The 16,521-nt window shown below is 36.8% G+C and overlaps 1 protein-coding gene, 1 long non-coding RNA gene and 1 pseudogene across 2 annotated transcripts; 1 reads left to right on the top strand and 2 right to left on the bottom strand.

Moving 5' to 3' along the window:
- Positions 1-4,311: 4,311 nt before the first annotated feature.
- LOC113726161 (uncharacterized) lies at positions 4,312-6,715 on the top strand. Its single transcript, XR_011839024.1, has 2 exons — positions 4,312-4,817; positions 6,368-6,715. It is a non-coding gene; the product is annotated as an uncharacterized lncRNA (long non-coding RNA).
- Positions 6,716-7,678: 963 nt separating this feature from the next.
- Positions 7,679-9,160, bottom strand: LOC113726162 (epidermis-specific secreted glycoprotein EP1-like; annotated as a pseudogene).
- Positions 9,161-11,352: 2,192 nt separating this feature from the next.
- On the bottom strand, positions 11,353-13,039 carry LOC113724727 (probable glucan endo-1,3-beta-glucosidase A6). Its single transcript, XM_027247598.2, has one exon. It carries the CDS (start codon positions 12,753-12,755, stop codon positions 11,355-11,357), a length of 1,401 nt encoding a protein of 466 aa, XP_027103399.1. The 5' UTR covers positions 12,756-13,039; the 3' UTR covers positions 11,353-11,354.
- Between the last annotated feature and the right edge of the window lie 3,482 nt (positions 13,040-16,521).

Genomic DNA, 16,521 nt, shown 5'->3' with positions numbered 1-16,521 from the left:
GTAACTATCATTTAGAATTGTGGAGATGTACGGACACATCTCGCTCATAGACTCTTTAATGAATTAGTTATTAAGTAATGGTCACACTCATCTACACCACGATATTGCTTAAGCTACCACGAGTATTGTCTAGTGTCTACGTACATAGCATCCAGCTAGTCCTCATTGATTCTTGAAAAGTCTGGTCTTTTCATTCAGTTAGGTTGAAATTGACAGTGAATCAAAAGGCCAGGGGAGACAAAATGAAATTAATATCCTTCCTTTTCATTTTCCATGTTTGATATGAATAGTGTTATGAGACGAAATTTTCTGATCAATAATTAGAATTGATCAAAGTTTACTGCGGCTGGCATTGTAGACTTTTGCACCATGGCGTCTGACATCGTAAGATCTTGCAACTCACAGAGGAGAATTGTAGGAGAAATTAGCAATTAAGTACGCGCAAATTACAACTTACACCAACTCTTTTTAATGTATTTGCAGGCTCAAAAGATTCAGTCACTAACTACAATTTTTTGTGTATAAAAATACGAGGTTAAAAAGCTTCCGGTGGCATGACTAAAAATATGAGTATCGATATGTTCAAGTGGCAAAATGTGGTACTTGTTAGCGGGCTTTGAACTTAAGATGATGAGAAAAATCAATTTCTATCCTAATAAACGTGTACATAGGCATATATTAGCAAAATCCCCAACCAATGGCCTTCGACAATCATCATTAATAATTATTCGAGCTGAACTTTTTGGATTTGACTCCTTTCCAATGGATTTTTTTTTTCTATTTCTCATAATGCATGTCTAGATGCATGACACGTGCTTTTATTTATTAGAAAGGGACACAATCATTTTAAATTTAACTAATCTTAACCGTTGTCAATAAATAAATAAAAAATACATGTCATACATCCAGATATGCACTGCAACAGGGAGATAGAACTAGATCTACTTGTTACGTTGGACATAGAACTAGATCCACTCGGAGATCTTGACATACCGGACGTGGGTGGAATTTGAGACCTTGACCAAAGTCCCCAAGTGAAGCGCCAACGGGCATTTAAGGAGACTCCGGTCGATTAAAGAAGCCCGCACACTTGCAATCTCTAGTGCACCGTGCACTTATCCAAGCCCAATAGTCCCTGGGGCGCCGACACATTGGTTGTCTTCATATGCCTAATGATCCGCACCCCCTTGCCCTTGGTAGCTTGCATTCTCTCTCCCTACTTTCATCTCTATCAAAGAGCACGAAATTGACCTCCCCTGCGCTATACTCACTAAAACCATACACTCTTAGATTACCATCGATATCAACTTGAAGCGTGATGTAGATGCTGTTGTATATCGGCCTAGACAGAATGTCTCTGTCACGGTTTGAATGAATGGTTATCTTAAACTTGAACCCAAGCTCAAAAGCGTGATTCTCGTAATTTTCCGGTTCAAATTAGAAGTCAAGATTACCCAAAACGCCTTCACCAAACTTGTTTGATTTGTGGTGAAGAAGGGTTTTTGGTGAATTTTTGCTCTGCAAATACACAGCCCAATATCGTTTTCCAAACATAAAGTTGAAGCCCCATTGTTTGGTTAAGTCTTGGACAATCGGTCGACCAACCTGGACGGGCCTATGGCCCTTATTGTTTGGCCCACCAAAAGTGCATTAATTGGGTGATTAAAGCTTTGCCAAATGAATTTACCCTTCTTATCAAACAACACTAAGCTATCATTAGGAAGTAGGTTTAGAATTTGTTTGATAACCTAATTCAACACTTAAATTTTAATATATTAAGATGTTTAGATGTGTTTGATAGCCGAAAACAGAACATCTGAATTAATTAAACGACATTAAATTTTCTAGGTAAAATTTGTTCCAAAAAATGAGTAATAAGTTATTTACTTATCACTTAATGTGATATATACTGAAATGTATCAGATTTAGTACTTAACAGTTTAATAACTTAATAGATTCAAATTTTAAATTTTAATTCCTAGATTTCAATTTTATCATACGCACCCTTAGTCCTATCACGCTCTTGTCGGCTGTGCCAGTTTGCCAAGCCACCTTGCCATCAACATCCGCTAAGATCAAGTTTCCATCACTGCCAAAGGTAGGTCTTGGGGTTTTCTCAGACTGGATTTCCAGGTTAGCATACCAAACCCATCGCAAGATGGACTCGGACCGTCGGTGGTCCGTACAGAGCCCGAGAATGAATGCATTGGGAGTGGCATTGCAAAAGCACAGGATAATAGGAAAGGTCGCAATGTTTAGCAGTCGATAATTGGCTTTAATACTCACCATATACTCACCGAATGAACCTTGGTTTTATACTAGAATGTTTTTGAGGGAGGAACAGCGGATTGGGATGCGATGAGTAAAGTGAAAAACGCAATAAAAAGCGCCATAGCTTCAGTTTTTTTTTATTCGCAACGATAGAATTTCTATAATTTAATCTAATCTAATTTAAGAAGATGGAGAGGGGATTCGATATAAATAAAAATTCTATCGATAATGATCATCGAAAACCATCACATGTTATAACACATTTTTGTGGAAGGTCAAGGGCCACTGAAACCGCACCACCATAGCTTTGGTTGAAAGAGACGTTGTTTCACAAAAAGAGACAGTGCTAGCTATATGAAATGACAACAGCATAAATTGGTACGAATTTGTTAGCCCAATGGCTAATGCCACATGTAAAAGACTAGAGGTCCAAGCGAGAACCACGGCTGGCTAAACAAACTATCGAGTAGTTGGCCGACAAGAAGAGGTTTAATTTTTTTTTTTGAATATAGGTAAAGAGATCAAATTTTTTAATTTATATTTTTTGCCAAAACTTTTTGAAAAAAAAAAATCACCAGCAAGTGTAGAGACACTCGTCTAATTTAGTGACGGTTTAGTTACCTCCAAATTCTCCATTTATCCCTTCAAATCCACCTATTCTCAGAGTAGAATAAGAATAGATATCATCGAGTCAACAAAACCAAAACAAAACAAAAAAAAGAGAAAGAACCAACCGCAGTTGGCTCCTATGGTTGATGAAGCAAAGGTGCCGAAGGGGGAGTGGTTCAGTGGCCGCTGCTGCTGCTGGATGATGTCTTCTGTGTGTGTGTGTGTGTATATATATATATTTTTTTTTTCGGGTTCGTTGGTGGCCTTTATTTTTTATTCTTTATTAAAAAAAGGAATAAAAAGGACTTGCTCTTTTCAATTCATAGGATGTTAAATCCTCCATGTTTTCAATGATCTTTTGATGACCCAAAAGTAGAGGATTAAGAAATGAAAGCAAGTGCTGGAACGTACGTAACAGAGTACCAGAAATGAAAGTGGCAACTAATTTGAGTATTTGCTATTAGTACTACCTTTTTTTTTTTTTTTTTGAGTATAAGCAGGAGGTATGAAATTCGAAACTTTTTATTTACATTCTCTTCTCTGATACCATCCGACTCATCTCTCTTCTTCCTTCCCTCCTCCCCATTAGTACTACTTTAGTGGCTACTAGAAATAATTTAGAGTTTCTCCATTATCAAATTCAAAATTTGAATTTTGAACCTAATAGTTATGAATGAGAAAGAGGTGGAAAGAGGTGGGAGGTAAAAAAAATAAAAAGTCATCAGTACTACTTTGTTAGTGGTAAACACAATTAGTAAAATACTGGATGAGTACAATACAAAATATTATATGTATGCATATTATATGATGTTTTTTTAGTGTATGACTAAAAATTCAGGGAAAAATTACATATTCGACAAAATTATGTATATAAATTCGTATGTGCTCACATACGAATGTATTTGGAAGATATATTAATGTATCTTTTAAAGATTAGGCTATATTTATACTAATTTAACTCATATCCTTGAGCGTGAGACATTAAATTTATTACAAATTTTATCATCTTATTACTTTTTACAGAATTACATTATATTACATGTCGCCGTTGTTTTGTATATAACCAAGAAGATAAATCGTTATCCTTGTTCACAACTTATAAATTGTTTTCAAAAATTGAAATACAATTTGTCGAAATTCTATTACATAATTTATGCGGTTAATTTAAAAATGTAAATATTTTCTAGAGTATTTCTTGAAATATATAAAATACCAACATTTTTTTGAAATATACGTACGAAATACGAATCTTTACCCAACTACCAGCCGACTAATTCATTGATTGACGGACACCCGACATTAGATATTCAAGCGGGCTCACATCTGCTCTCAGTCACTCAATCACTCTGCTCTCTGTTCAAGTATTTGCATTAGAATTTTCCTCGTAATTTTGCTGCACTATAAATTAGTAACTAACAACACAACCACCTCGGATGCAGGTGCAGCACCACCTATCAATCATCTATTTGCCTAAAAAGTCCCTCCCTCCACCGTCATTTCCTTTGTTCATGGTACTGATTGATCATTAAGGTGGACTGCTCCGCTTAAAATTAGTTAACGGCGATAAATTGCTCAACAATGCTTCTCGGAGGTCTCAATTCCAAAGTTGTTGGTGCGGTTATAATGCTGACGGTGGTGGCTGGCGAACTTGCACCCCGTGCAGAGGCCGTAATCGCTTGCGGTCAAGTTATTCGTTTCCTGACACCTTGTACCCGTTACCTCAAGAATGGTGGCTCTGTGCCGGGTCCTTGCTGCGCTGGTGTTAAGGGCCTGGTGGCAGCGGCCAGGACCGTCGCCGACCGCCGGAGTGTTTGCTCCTGCCTTAAGGGTGCTTATCCAGGCTATCGTGGTATCAAATTGCCCAACGCTCAGTCTCTCCCTAAGAAGTGCGGAGCCAACGTTCCTTACAGGATCATCCCCACCATTGACTGCTCCCGGTAAAGTACTCCCATACTACTACTATCCACCCACTCACCCATCCGTACCACTACCAAGTTATTTCTCTGTAACTTGTACTAAGTACCGTAGCATGCATGGAAGTCCCACTAATTATTCACTTGACTTCGAATTCCGTTTATGCTACACAAGATCAAATAGTTTTCATCGTCTCTTCATTTTCTTATTATCCCCTTCCCAACAATTGGCAAGAACAAAAGCACTTGTATACTCGTATTGGTGGGAAGGTTGTCTATGTATGAAAACCAATTTGATCTTCCCCCGCCGCAACCACAAATTAGTCTCCAAATATGAGCCAAAAATCACTCTGCACCTAATAAGATGTACCCCTTTTAAAGAAGGGACAAAAAACAAACTGAAATTGATTGAAGATGAATAAGAATATTTCAGAGGACACAACTCTTTTGTCTCTTATTTTCTTAGAGGTGGTCTATTGCTATTCTATTCCTTATCCCTATATTTTAACTATGTTCAACATTGCTTTTTAGGCACTTTTTGCTAGAGTTTACGGGTGCTGAAGGGAGATTTTGATCGTTATTTTATGTTTACTTGTATCGCGTGAGATTTTAAAATTTCGTGGAAATGACTAAAATAAGGGGAAAAAAATACCTAAAATAATAAAGGATAAGGAGATTAAATAATGATAAATTTGCAAAACCTAGTGACCAAAAGAACTTCGTTATTTTAATAGAAGAATAAAGAGTTAGAATAACTATAAACTTGCAAAGCAGTGGTGGCTAGCATATAACCTTTCACTAAGTGACGGGACAATGTCGGTGACATTCCAATTCCTAAATTCCTTCTTGTCAAGGGACTTTGTCTCCTCAGAGGTCCCGAGAACACTCTTAAAGTTTTTTCTACTCTTAAATATAGGGTTCCAATTATGGGTCGATACTTGGGTGAAAAGAGTGTAAGGAGGGGTGGAATGAATTACAAAAAAAAAAAAAAAAAAAGGAACTTTGTTCAGATAAATTCCAGTGGAGAAGAGAAGAAATACAATGTATGTCTTAGTTGCATTCGACAAATTTTAATCTAAAATCTGAATCTATTAAATTAATGAATTGTTAAGTATTAAAATAATACATTTTAAGTATATATTATATTAAATGACAAGTCAATAGTTTATCACTTATTTTTTAAAACAAATTTTGTTTAGAAAATTCAGTGTCACGTGATTAAATTTTGGTTATCAAATGTATTTGAACATGTTAAGATTTGAATCCATTAAATTTAAGTACTGAATTGGGTTATCAAACAGGTACTGAAGTGAACTTCAATATTTTCGGAAGCCTAATATAATTAAAGCCACCCGGATGTTTGTGTTTATAACGTGAATTCAATTTTCGCTTATCTCAGCTGCTATATTTGCTGTACTATACTGTTGCACTTTGTAATTAGTAGTGTCGGTGGTGTTACTAAGCTGTGCCCGTAACTCCTTCCAAAAAAAAAAAAAAATGCTGTGCCTGTAATCAGATGCTCTACTTTGGTTTGAGTGTATATTTTTTCCCTAATTTGTTTAACTATGTTTTAGGGTGACGTGAATCTAGTACCCAACGATACTAGATTTTGCCGGTTACTACGTACGACGACGATAGCCACCAGCTTCAGCTTCAATGTCTACCAGCGAATAATAAGAGTTATGAATTGTACGTAGGAAGGCGTCCCATTGGGATCGGATCGGATCTTTGTTTTCCCCATTTTTTAGTTTTGCAATCTGTGTGTATCGTATTCAATGCATAGTGCTACGTGGTAAAAAAGGGTTAAACTACATTATTATGGAGACTTGACATTAGGTTGTGGCTAGGATTTGAACTTGACTGTTTGCTCGTTTGGATTGTTATTTTGAGAAATTTTTGTTAAATAATTTATTGTTGTGATTTGATATATGTAAAATAAAAAATATATTTATAAAAAATATAAAAAATTTTCTATAAAATACCTTAAATCTTTTCAATTATTTTGTGAAAGATGATGTTACATTGGACAAAGAACTAGATCTACTTTGGAGATCTTGATGTACCCGACATGAGAGGAATTCGAGACCTTGACCAAAGTACCCAGTTCAGGCACCAACAAGCATTTAGACGACTCCACCCGGTTAAAGAAGCCCACACACTAGGCCTGTCAATCGGACCTAATGAGTCGGGTTTTGATGAGTTTAAACTCAATTCATTGAATTTGAAATATTTTCGAGTTTTGGGTTATGAGTTTCGGGTTCATAAATGTGAAATTCATACTCAATTTATATAATATTCGGGTTGTGAGTTTTAATCGGACTTAGCCCAAGTTCACTTATTACTCCTTAATTTTCTTAATATAATTACTATAACTATTAAGTTGTAAAACTAATTTAATATTTACAAGACTATAATATTAAAACTAAACATGAACAAATAATAGTTCTTAAAAAGTATATAAATCAAAAATTTTTTCAACAATATTTATATTTAATCTGTTCAAAATGCATGAAAAATAGTAATAAAACATGCGATCATAAACCAATACATCTTTAAAAGTTGAAACTTTTTTTTATAATCTTGTGATTTAAATCCAAATATACTTGATGATTTTTGTGTTTATAGACCAAAAAAGAATCAACCAATATTATACCAATACAAAAATTTACTCAACCAATAAGAAAAATTAGAAATTTAGTTATGCATTACTAATATTGGCTCTCAAGAAAGCTAATGAAAGAATCTTTAGATGTATTTTTGTGTTTTGTAATTTATATATATATTTAGTATTTAGTAATAATATATTTGGATATATAATTATACATAATATCAAAATATAAATATTATATATATAGGTAATTAAAAAGCAGGGCCTATATCGGGTTTGAGCCTAATAAGGTCTAAACTCGGCTCATATTTAATTCGGGCCTAACTTTTTAGACTCAACCTACCGGCTTACTAAATGATCGGGTTCATCGGGCTTTCTGTCAGGTTGAACGAGTCGAGTTCGAGGTGGTCCAACCCCACTGACAGTCCTACCACATCCTTGCAATCTTTAGAGCACCGATCCTTGCACTGAGAGAGCCTTAGGGGCCCATTTCCTTCATTGTGAGCACTGGTAAAGTTTTCCACCCCATCAATTTTGTAATAGCCCACATTGGACTCTCCCTCGCATGGTGGTAGCATTGGTGGTGCACAACTCTTGCTCCAGCCCAACAGGCCCTGGGGCTTCGGGCACGCGACACACTGGTCGTCTTCACGTACGCCTATTGATCCACACCTCCTCGGTAGCTTGCATTCGCTCTCTCTACCTTCATCTCTATCAAAGAGCACGAACGTGACCTCCCACGCGCTATAGTCAATGTGTTCATCGTAGGTGTACATCCTTAGATCACCGTTGATGTCAACTCGAAGCATGGTGTAGGTGCTATTGTATTTGGGCCTAGACAAAATATACGTCCCAAAGCTCGGAGAATTGGTCGTGTTAAACTTGAAACCAAGCTCGAAAGCATGATTCTCATCATTCCCCGGCTCACAATAGAATTCAAGATTCGCCAAAGCCCCTCTACGATTGCCAAACTCATCTGATTCGTAGTAAAGAAGCGGCTATGGTGAATTCGTGCTCTGATAATACATAGCCCAATATCGTTTTTCCATCACGAAGCAGTAGGGCCCGTTGACAGGCTCTGTCGGGGACAGTCGGCTAATGAGCGTAGACGGGCCTGTGGCCCTTATTGTTTGACCCACCAAAATTGTATCAGTTGGGCGATCAAAACTTTGCCATATGAACTGGCCCTTGTCATCATACAACGCCAAGTTACCATTAGGACGGAGGCTAAGCCCTACCACACCTTGTTGGCCAAACCGGTTCGCCAAGCCACCTTGCCATCAACATCGGCCAAGACCAAGTTTCCATCACTACCAAAGGTTAGTGTTGCATTTTCACGGACTGGCCTTCCACGGTTGGCATCCCAAACCCATCGCATGATGGACTCAGACCGTGGGTGGCCCATGCGGAGCCCGAGGATAAATGCACTTGGGGTGGCATTGTAGAAACAAAGCTGAAAAGGAAAGGTGGCCGATAGTTAGCTTCGTACTCCACTATATAATCACCAACTGAACCTTGGTTTATGTACTTGAACGTTCTTGAGGGAGGAACAACGGATTGGGATGTGATGAGAAAAGTGAACAGAGCAATAGAAAATGCAATAGCTTTTGTTGAATAAGACAGCATCATTAAGGTGGCTAGAAATATCTCATCAAATGACAGCACTGAAAAAAAGTGGTGTTTTCTTTGGAAGCCAATGGCCACTGAGAATGGAAACTAAAAAGCAGTATGGGAGTCTATTTACAGTAGGAGTTGCTACATAATCTGAAAGACTATAAAGCGGTGGCTTGTACGGAACCGTGGATGTCTCTTTCCGTGGCTTCTGGTGGTATTTTTTGAACGGCGAAGAGTTAAGACCATCTTAATGATGATGCTGTCAATTTCGAATGAATCATCATCATATATCTTTGACAATTGAGACTTATTTTATCATACTTGCGAATCCAATAAAAGAAAACTGTATGTGGTAGTAAGAAAACATGAAAGCATAAATGAGGCTATGAATCTAATTTCAATCTACATAAATATTAGAATTTGTTCTGCTGAAAAACCTAACAATAAAATTTCAGAGGTCGACTGAATTACTTAGGGTTCCTGTTAATTCCAACCCTTGAATCCGGAATATGTGATAAGCTCAGTAAATGTCAGAGGTCGACTGAATTACTTAGTCAGAGCTCAGAAGCACAAGATTGTCAACATTAGCACAATATAACTCGATAGATAGATTCTGAATAACACATGCACATCATTATTATTATCACGAAGCTGGGAATGAGCCCATAGATTAAAATCTTACTTCTATCGTATAGCTGGCAAAAGCGAGGAGTAGAATTGGATGCACCACTTGTACAAATTGTCTGCCTGCATCAAGAAGAATGAAATGAAGAAGAAGTCTACTTACATATTTATTTATCTTGTAGCTGTAGTAGTGGTAGAGATGGTTTGCGGAAAACCATTCATGTCATCACATGATAAGAAGAATGACTCAACCAAAGATGACTTGCACTTTTGAACCAGATGACTACAAAAACTTTCTTATTGTATATTTTATTGGTGCGCTTTGGCAAAATGTTCAAACCTTACAAATTAAGATACCCTTTATGATTAATTTCTAGACATCACCATGACATTTTAATTATATGACCGTGTCATTATCCCATTGATATCATATCCGGATTGTCGGTCATTTATGATCTGATAATGTGATAATATGTACGGGGGAGAGATAGGTTGGGTGACTTGGAGGAGGAGAGTATAAGTGAAAGATATCGGATTTGAATCCTCACATTTACACTACTAAAAAAATTTAAAAATTTATAAAAAAAAATGTGATAATGTGTGTGTAGGACCAAATCCGGTCTGGTAGCGGACCGCGATCGGCGCAAGATAGGCTAGACCACAACCAAGTCAAGGGGAAAGAGAGGTAAGAGGGGTTGTGGATGAGGGGAAGGGAGGGAGAGGGACGGGAGGAAGAGGGAGGAGAGGAGAGAGGCAGAGTGGCAGTAGCAATGAAAGTGGAGGAAGCAAGATTTGTTATTTTTTTTAATATTTTTGTATGTTGTATTTAAAATTGTGTATTTTTAATTTTTTTTAAAGTTTGTTATTGTAAATTTCAAAAACAAAAATAGTTTGTGAGAAAAATTCCTAATCCAAGTAAAGCCATAATTTTGTCGAAGTAAAATGTCAAAATGATGGGATGTTGGAGCCGTTAACAATGTTGACTTGAGGAGGTGGAGAGAATGCTTGAAGCACCAGTTTCAAATTTTTAATGGTACTATAATAGAATCATTTAAAGTTGCATAATTACAATAAAACTCAAGATACTTTAAGCACCTCCATTGGTCCCCCTAGATCCACTCTCCTTGCCTCTTCGTCTCTCCTATCTTTCCTTCCCAATTTTGTAAAAATACTCCAAATCCCCATTCAACAATATTTTCTTCTATTACATGCATTGCTTAATCCAAGTAAAGGTTGTCATATGGTAAGGCATAAAACATTTTCCTAATACTTCAAAACGAGCGGCCAATAAAATTTTGGACTATGGTAATATCATATACACTATAATTTTGAAAGTTATAGACACGCTTAAAGCTTGCTTAAAATTTTAAAGATTCACAAGTGAAAATAGCTAAAAGGTTAGTAACAAGACAATACACTAGCAATGGTTCCATCAAAGTACTGGTTGGAAGATAATGTCTGTAATCTTTTCCATTTTACAACAAAGAAGATTTTGTCCAAAGAGGAGGTATTTTTATAGAATTAAAATATTCATAATGCTTCCAAGATAAAGGTTTGGAGAGATTGAGATTACACATATGAGATTGACAAAACAAACAGAAGATAAGTGTTGTACTAAACTTCCCAATCGAGACGCTTAATTTTAATATAATCAATCAGCAAATTTGATTGATCAAAGAATAACGTCCTTTAAAAAAAAAAAAGAAAAGACAATTTCAAAGATTAACACTGGGAAACTGGCAGGATAAATAGCTTGGATCTTTCGTGGTTTGGACGGCAAGCCCATTAAAGAAACAAGTTGCACCGCTCGACCGAAATTGAGCCCAATAAGCACTAAAGGCATAGCTTGCATGCAGGACCAGCCAATTGGGCTTGTAACACTTTCCACCAGGCCGAATCGCTTCACAGGTACGATTATCCTGTCCACAAGCAAAATTCGACGCCCTCCCCAATTGGTTCCAACTTGCTCCTTTAGCTACCACACACCAAAGTTTCCCCTTGTAAGGCTTGTTGTTTGTCGGCTGCGGTAATGGACTGTAGGTTGAATCTGGCGTGTGGCCCGACAAATCTATGTCGTACACACTCGTTCCATTCGGGTACAATAGCCCAAAATGTCGCTCTGTGCCTGCACCAGGCTTTTGATTTTCGTTGTATAAAGCGAAGATATTGACCGAAATGTTCACACCCCGCCTGGCCGGTGTTCCTGCCGAAGGCATGGCCGTGAATTTTTTCACCACATTCCGGTTGTATGTAGCTGCATTGTAAATGTTGGCTCCGATTTGATCAATATCGCCACCATTGGGCCAACCTGTTTCCGCAATGAACAAGGGAATACTCGGGTACCCGAGTTTCTTCATGGCAAACACTACCGAATCGAGCATTTGGTCCAACAAGTTATTATAGACCAGCCCCGAGACTGGATCTTTGAACGTTTTGTTTTGGGCCGCTAACAATGCGTAGCCAAGGCTAATGGTGTTGGGCTTTGACACCCACTCAAAGTAAGGGTACAAGTCAACGAAGAAGAATGAGTTGGTCTGATTCAAGAACTGCAACAATGGTTTCACAACCTTGCCTGCAATGTCAGACCGAAACGTGCCATTGGAAGGTAAAAGCACAGAAGATTCCAACATGTCAATTGCTAGTGGGGTTCCAACTTTAACGTTGGAGAGACCGAAAGTCTTCACAGATTGATGGATTCTCTTTACGGCTGGAACGAGATAAAACCATAATGGTTTGAAGTAGTAACTCAAAACCTCGTTGCCTACTAGGATGTAACGAATCATGGCCCGAGGATAGTAAGGGATCACATTGTTTTGGACCCATTGGTTTGCTAGAGTTTGGTTGGATGAAATGTTGATGATGAGCTCATTTGGGACCATGACTGTGATATAGAGCTTGCTACCAATGAGGGCATTGAGAATCTTTGGATTTGCGTCATAGAGTTTGACCTGTGTGGCATTGAGTTTCTGGAGGAGTTGAACAGATTGTGATGGAGCTGGGAGGTTGTTCCCCAGTTGGCCATAGCATACTCCAACTTGATTGATTTGTGCAGCAGCATTTGATGAAGAAGAACCAAAGGCTAACAGATAAAAGAGATATACAGCAAGGAAAGCCATATACACTTGGAGAATTGGAGACTTGAGATGGGATTTAAATTGAAAGACAAGAATTGTTGTCTATAGACAAGTGATCTTGCTCATGTTCTGCAATAGGATTAAAACCAAAAGCTGAAATGAAGGCAGGGAAAAGACTGAACTCGAGAGAAGCAAAGAGAAATCAGGTTTTGGCCCTCGGTGAATTGATTCTAGCCCTGATAAAGGAGAATTCTGAATCCTATAATGGATCACAGATCTGGCAGCAGTTTACAACTAAAAAGAAAGTCAAATGCAAATCGCAAGAATCATACTTTCTTCTTCCCTTTTTTCTTTTGAATACAAGAATCATACTTGAACATGGTATAGATAGAAAATAATGGCATGTGAAATTGCAGTGTGATTTGCGTCTCTTCTTTGACTCGCATCTTCTTTTTTATTTGATTTTTTTTTTTCTATTTTGGTAGCAAGTGCCAGCGGGAGTCCATGTGACATGAACTAATATAAATAAATAAAGGATCATGATAAATCTTCGATTCATTATCAATCTGAGAAAACATGTTTACACAACCAAGTTTAGCTCGATGCACGACACAAACAGATGTCGAATTCTACACTAAACAGTTTAGCTAAATTTTTTCTACACTAGCAATGAAAATTTTTTTGTACAATAGGTGCACAGGCATGTCATGTGAATGAACAGAATTTGAAATTTAAAAAGAAATTATGTGTCTTGCATTTTGGTCTAACCTAAAAATTCTTTACAATTTCAATATAAGAAATAGTAATTTTAGTTATTATAACGCATGCAGTAAAATCTATTCCTACTCATGTAAAGATGTTTTTTCACTAATGTTATGTAAAAGATTAATCCATATTTTCATATCCTCAAAAATTTTTTAATTTTCTTTCTCTTTGTTATGTAAGAGATCAATGTGTAAAACTTATCTCTTAAAATCCAATTAGAGGCTAAGAATATATTATTCCAGATCACCAATATAAACAAAGAATTATCCATTGAGTATATTGATAATGATGTAATTAGTGTAGTATGACAACTTAGGCACAATTTCAACAAAATCTCTAGTTTTTTTTTTTTTTAAAAAAAAAAACTCTTTAGTGCCTCCATTTTCATTTTTTTCCTTTATCTTTTTCTTTTATGCTATTAATAAATGCACATTTCAGAAGAAGTTGGTTAGGAATAAAGAAAAATAGCATTGGAAAATGATACATCGAGACTTGGATGATCTCAGTCTGAAATGAGCTATAGAGACCCTTAAATTGCATCTGTTTTCCCTTCTGCGTCCACATTGTTATTCACAAAACTCACTTTATCCCCCTCCTTATTTTCTTTCTTTCCAACGGGCAATTGGCAGATGACTCTTATTTATCACACTATGAATTCAGCTAGTGAGACACTTAAGGAAAATGATATCAGCAGTATTTCTCAAAAAACTTTAGACGCTCCTCAAACTTCATTTCATGCAAAGGAGGGGAAGAAGCATTTGAAATTTTTTGAAAAGTGTTAATATCATTTTCCGACACTTGATTGTATTTGATTTCCATTTTTCATCCACACTTTAGTTTCACAAAATTCACTTTGTCTCCCATCTCATTGTTTAATCTTTTCAACCGGGCAATTGGAATAAGAACTCGGTCTAAAGACAAATGTTGCATCCTAACACCTCCACCTTCCCCGCAATAAAGATCTCCAGCAGTTGAATATGAAAAGTATGAAAAGTTAAAGCATCAACTCTCTTTGCCATCGGCAGTAGGAATTCTTGATATAGCAAATGCTGTATTTACATGTGCAGCGATAAATTTTGTACTTTTTTGACGTGTTTAAGAGTCCCTGAAGTGGAATTTTAAGCAGGAGTACTAATTTCGGCGTGGCAGCTGACAACCTTTCCGTCATCGATGAATAACGATAGCGATTAGAATTCATTTTTTTTTCTCCCACGAAACTTGAAGAATGTCAAATTTAAAATCTGGAGAGGTTTTAGTCTAGTGGTTAGGATTGAGATCTCTTAGAGATTCTGAATTCTAATTTCTTATCTCGTTCTCGCTGCTTAAATTTCATCCTTCTGTTGTTGGAAAAAAACAAATAGTCAAATTTAACGGACAAGAGGATTAAACTACAATGGGTTAAAAATAAAAAAAAAAAGTCAAATTTAATGGAGAAGAGGATTAAACTACAAAGGGCAATTGTTAGTGGCATGTGGAATTGCATTGTTATTGTGTCTTCTTTTATTTCAATCAATTCTTTTTTACGAGTAGTTGGTACCTTAGCGAGAAATCCATGTGACACGAAGACTAGCATAAACCATTGAAGCATCAATATTTTTATACTCACAAAATTTGTTAAGGTATATTTACAATATTTTTTTTAGTGTAAATGGGTAGGTTTGAATTCGGAAATTCTTACTTATATTCCCTCCCCCGTCATAATTCCTCTGTTTTTTTTTTCTTAACTTTTGTCATATTAACAATTTTTTTTCTTGTCAGAAGGAGTTGGTCAGGAGTCGAGACCAAAGTTCTAAAAAGAGACAGCGGAATCTGAATCACATTCCAAAATAAGCTACAGAGCCTCGAGTTACATTTGATTTTCTTATGCAGATACATTTGCTTTCTAAACAGAAATTGCCTTCCCTCGATGATATTGCAGCACAAACAACTCCACCTTCCCCGCCATAAAGCTCTCCAGAAGTTGAGTATTTAACAAGGGTCAGACAGGAAAAAAGATTGAAAACGTTGTAATTGCATGTGCAACGATGAATTATATTCATTTTGACGCGACCAAAGCATTCACTTTTGACAATTTCAGCACTTCCACAAACTTTCCATCATCGATGAATGAAAGTAATATAATGTGATGCAAAAACAATTGTTGGTGTTACTTAATCCTATCACTGTATATTTTTCTAATACTACCCTTGTAAAAGGAAATTCTAAAATCGCCACTAACACCGACATTTTATTTTCTTGCTCTCCATAGAACATTCAAATTCTATCTTGAAATTTTCGGTTATGTACATTGTTGTCCTTACGTATATTCTCACTGTAGGCACAGAAATATGTTAGATAATAGCTTTTACTTTAAGTGTGCCTTAGGGGTGTAATTTAATTTAACTATTCAACCTGGACTCGCGAGGAGCTCGATTGAAAATTTGACTCGAACTTGATATTGATCGAATTTTAGTCAAATTTGAATTAATTGATAAGGTATTCGATCGAGCATGAATAAGAAAAATTAGAACTCTATTCGATTTGAATACAAGTAATGTCTGCCCGAACAAATCTATGTCATAAACAATTGTTTCATTCGGGTATAACAACCCAAAATGGCTCTCGGTACCTGGACCGGGCTTTTGATTTTCATTATGCAAAGCGAAGACACTGACTGAAATGTTTGCCCCTGGTCTGGCCCGCGTTCTTACAGAAGGCATGGCCGTGAAATTTTTGACCACATTCCGGTTACATGTGGCAGCGTTATTATAAATGCTAGCTTCAATTTGATCCATATCACCACCACTACGCCAACCGGTTTTTTTGTTGTTGACAAGGGAATTCGTAATCGCTATTTGAGAGTGTGCACTGGATAAATTTCGTCTCCTGCAACAGCGCGCTAATCACTATGCCAGCCTGTTTCAGCAATGAATAGCGGAATAGTTGGACTCCCGAGTTTCTGCATGTCAAAAATGACCGAATCAAGAATTTGGTCCAGCCAGTTAGTGGACGGGATCCTTGAAGGTAATATTTCGGCTTTTTAGCAATGCATAGTCGAGGTTAA

This window comes from Coffea arabica, chromosome 2c, assembly GCF_036785885.1.
Source record: "Coffea arabica cultivar ET-39 chromosome 2c, Coffea Arabica ET-39 HiFi, whole genome shotgun sequence".
Lineage (NCBI taxonomy): Eukaryota > Viridiplantae > Streptophyta > Magnoliopsida > Gentianales > Rubiaceae > Coffea > Coffea arabica.
This window is presented reverse-complemented; position numbering and strand designations above follow the sequence as displayed.

Coding starts and splice junctions, on each gene's coding strand:
- LOC113724727 (XM_027247598.2), bottom strand. CDS start 12,755: ATGGCTTTCCTTGCTGTATATCTCTTTTATCTGTTAGCCTTTGGTTCT.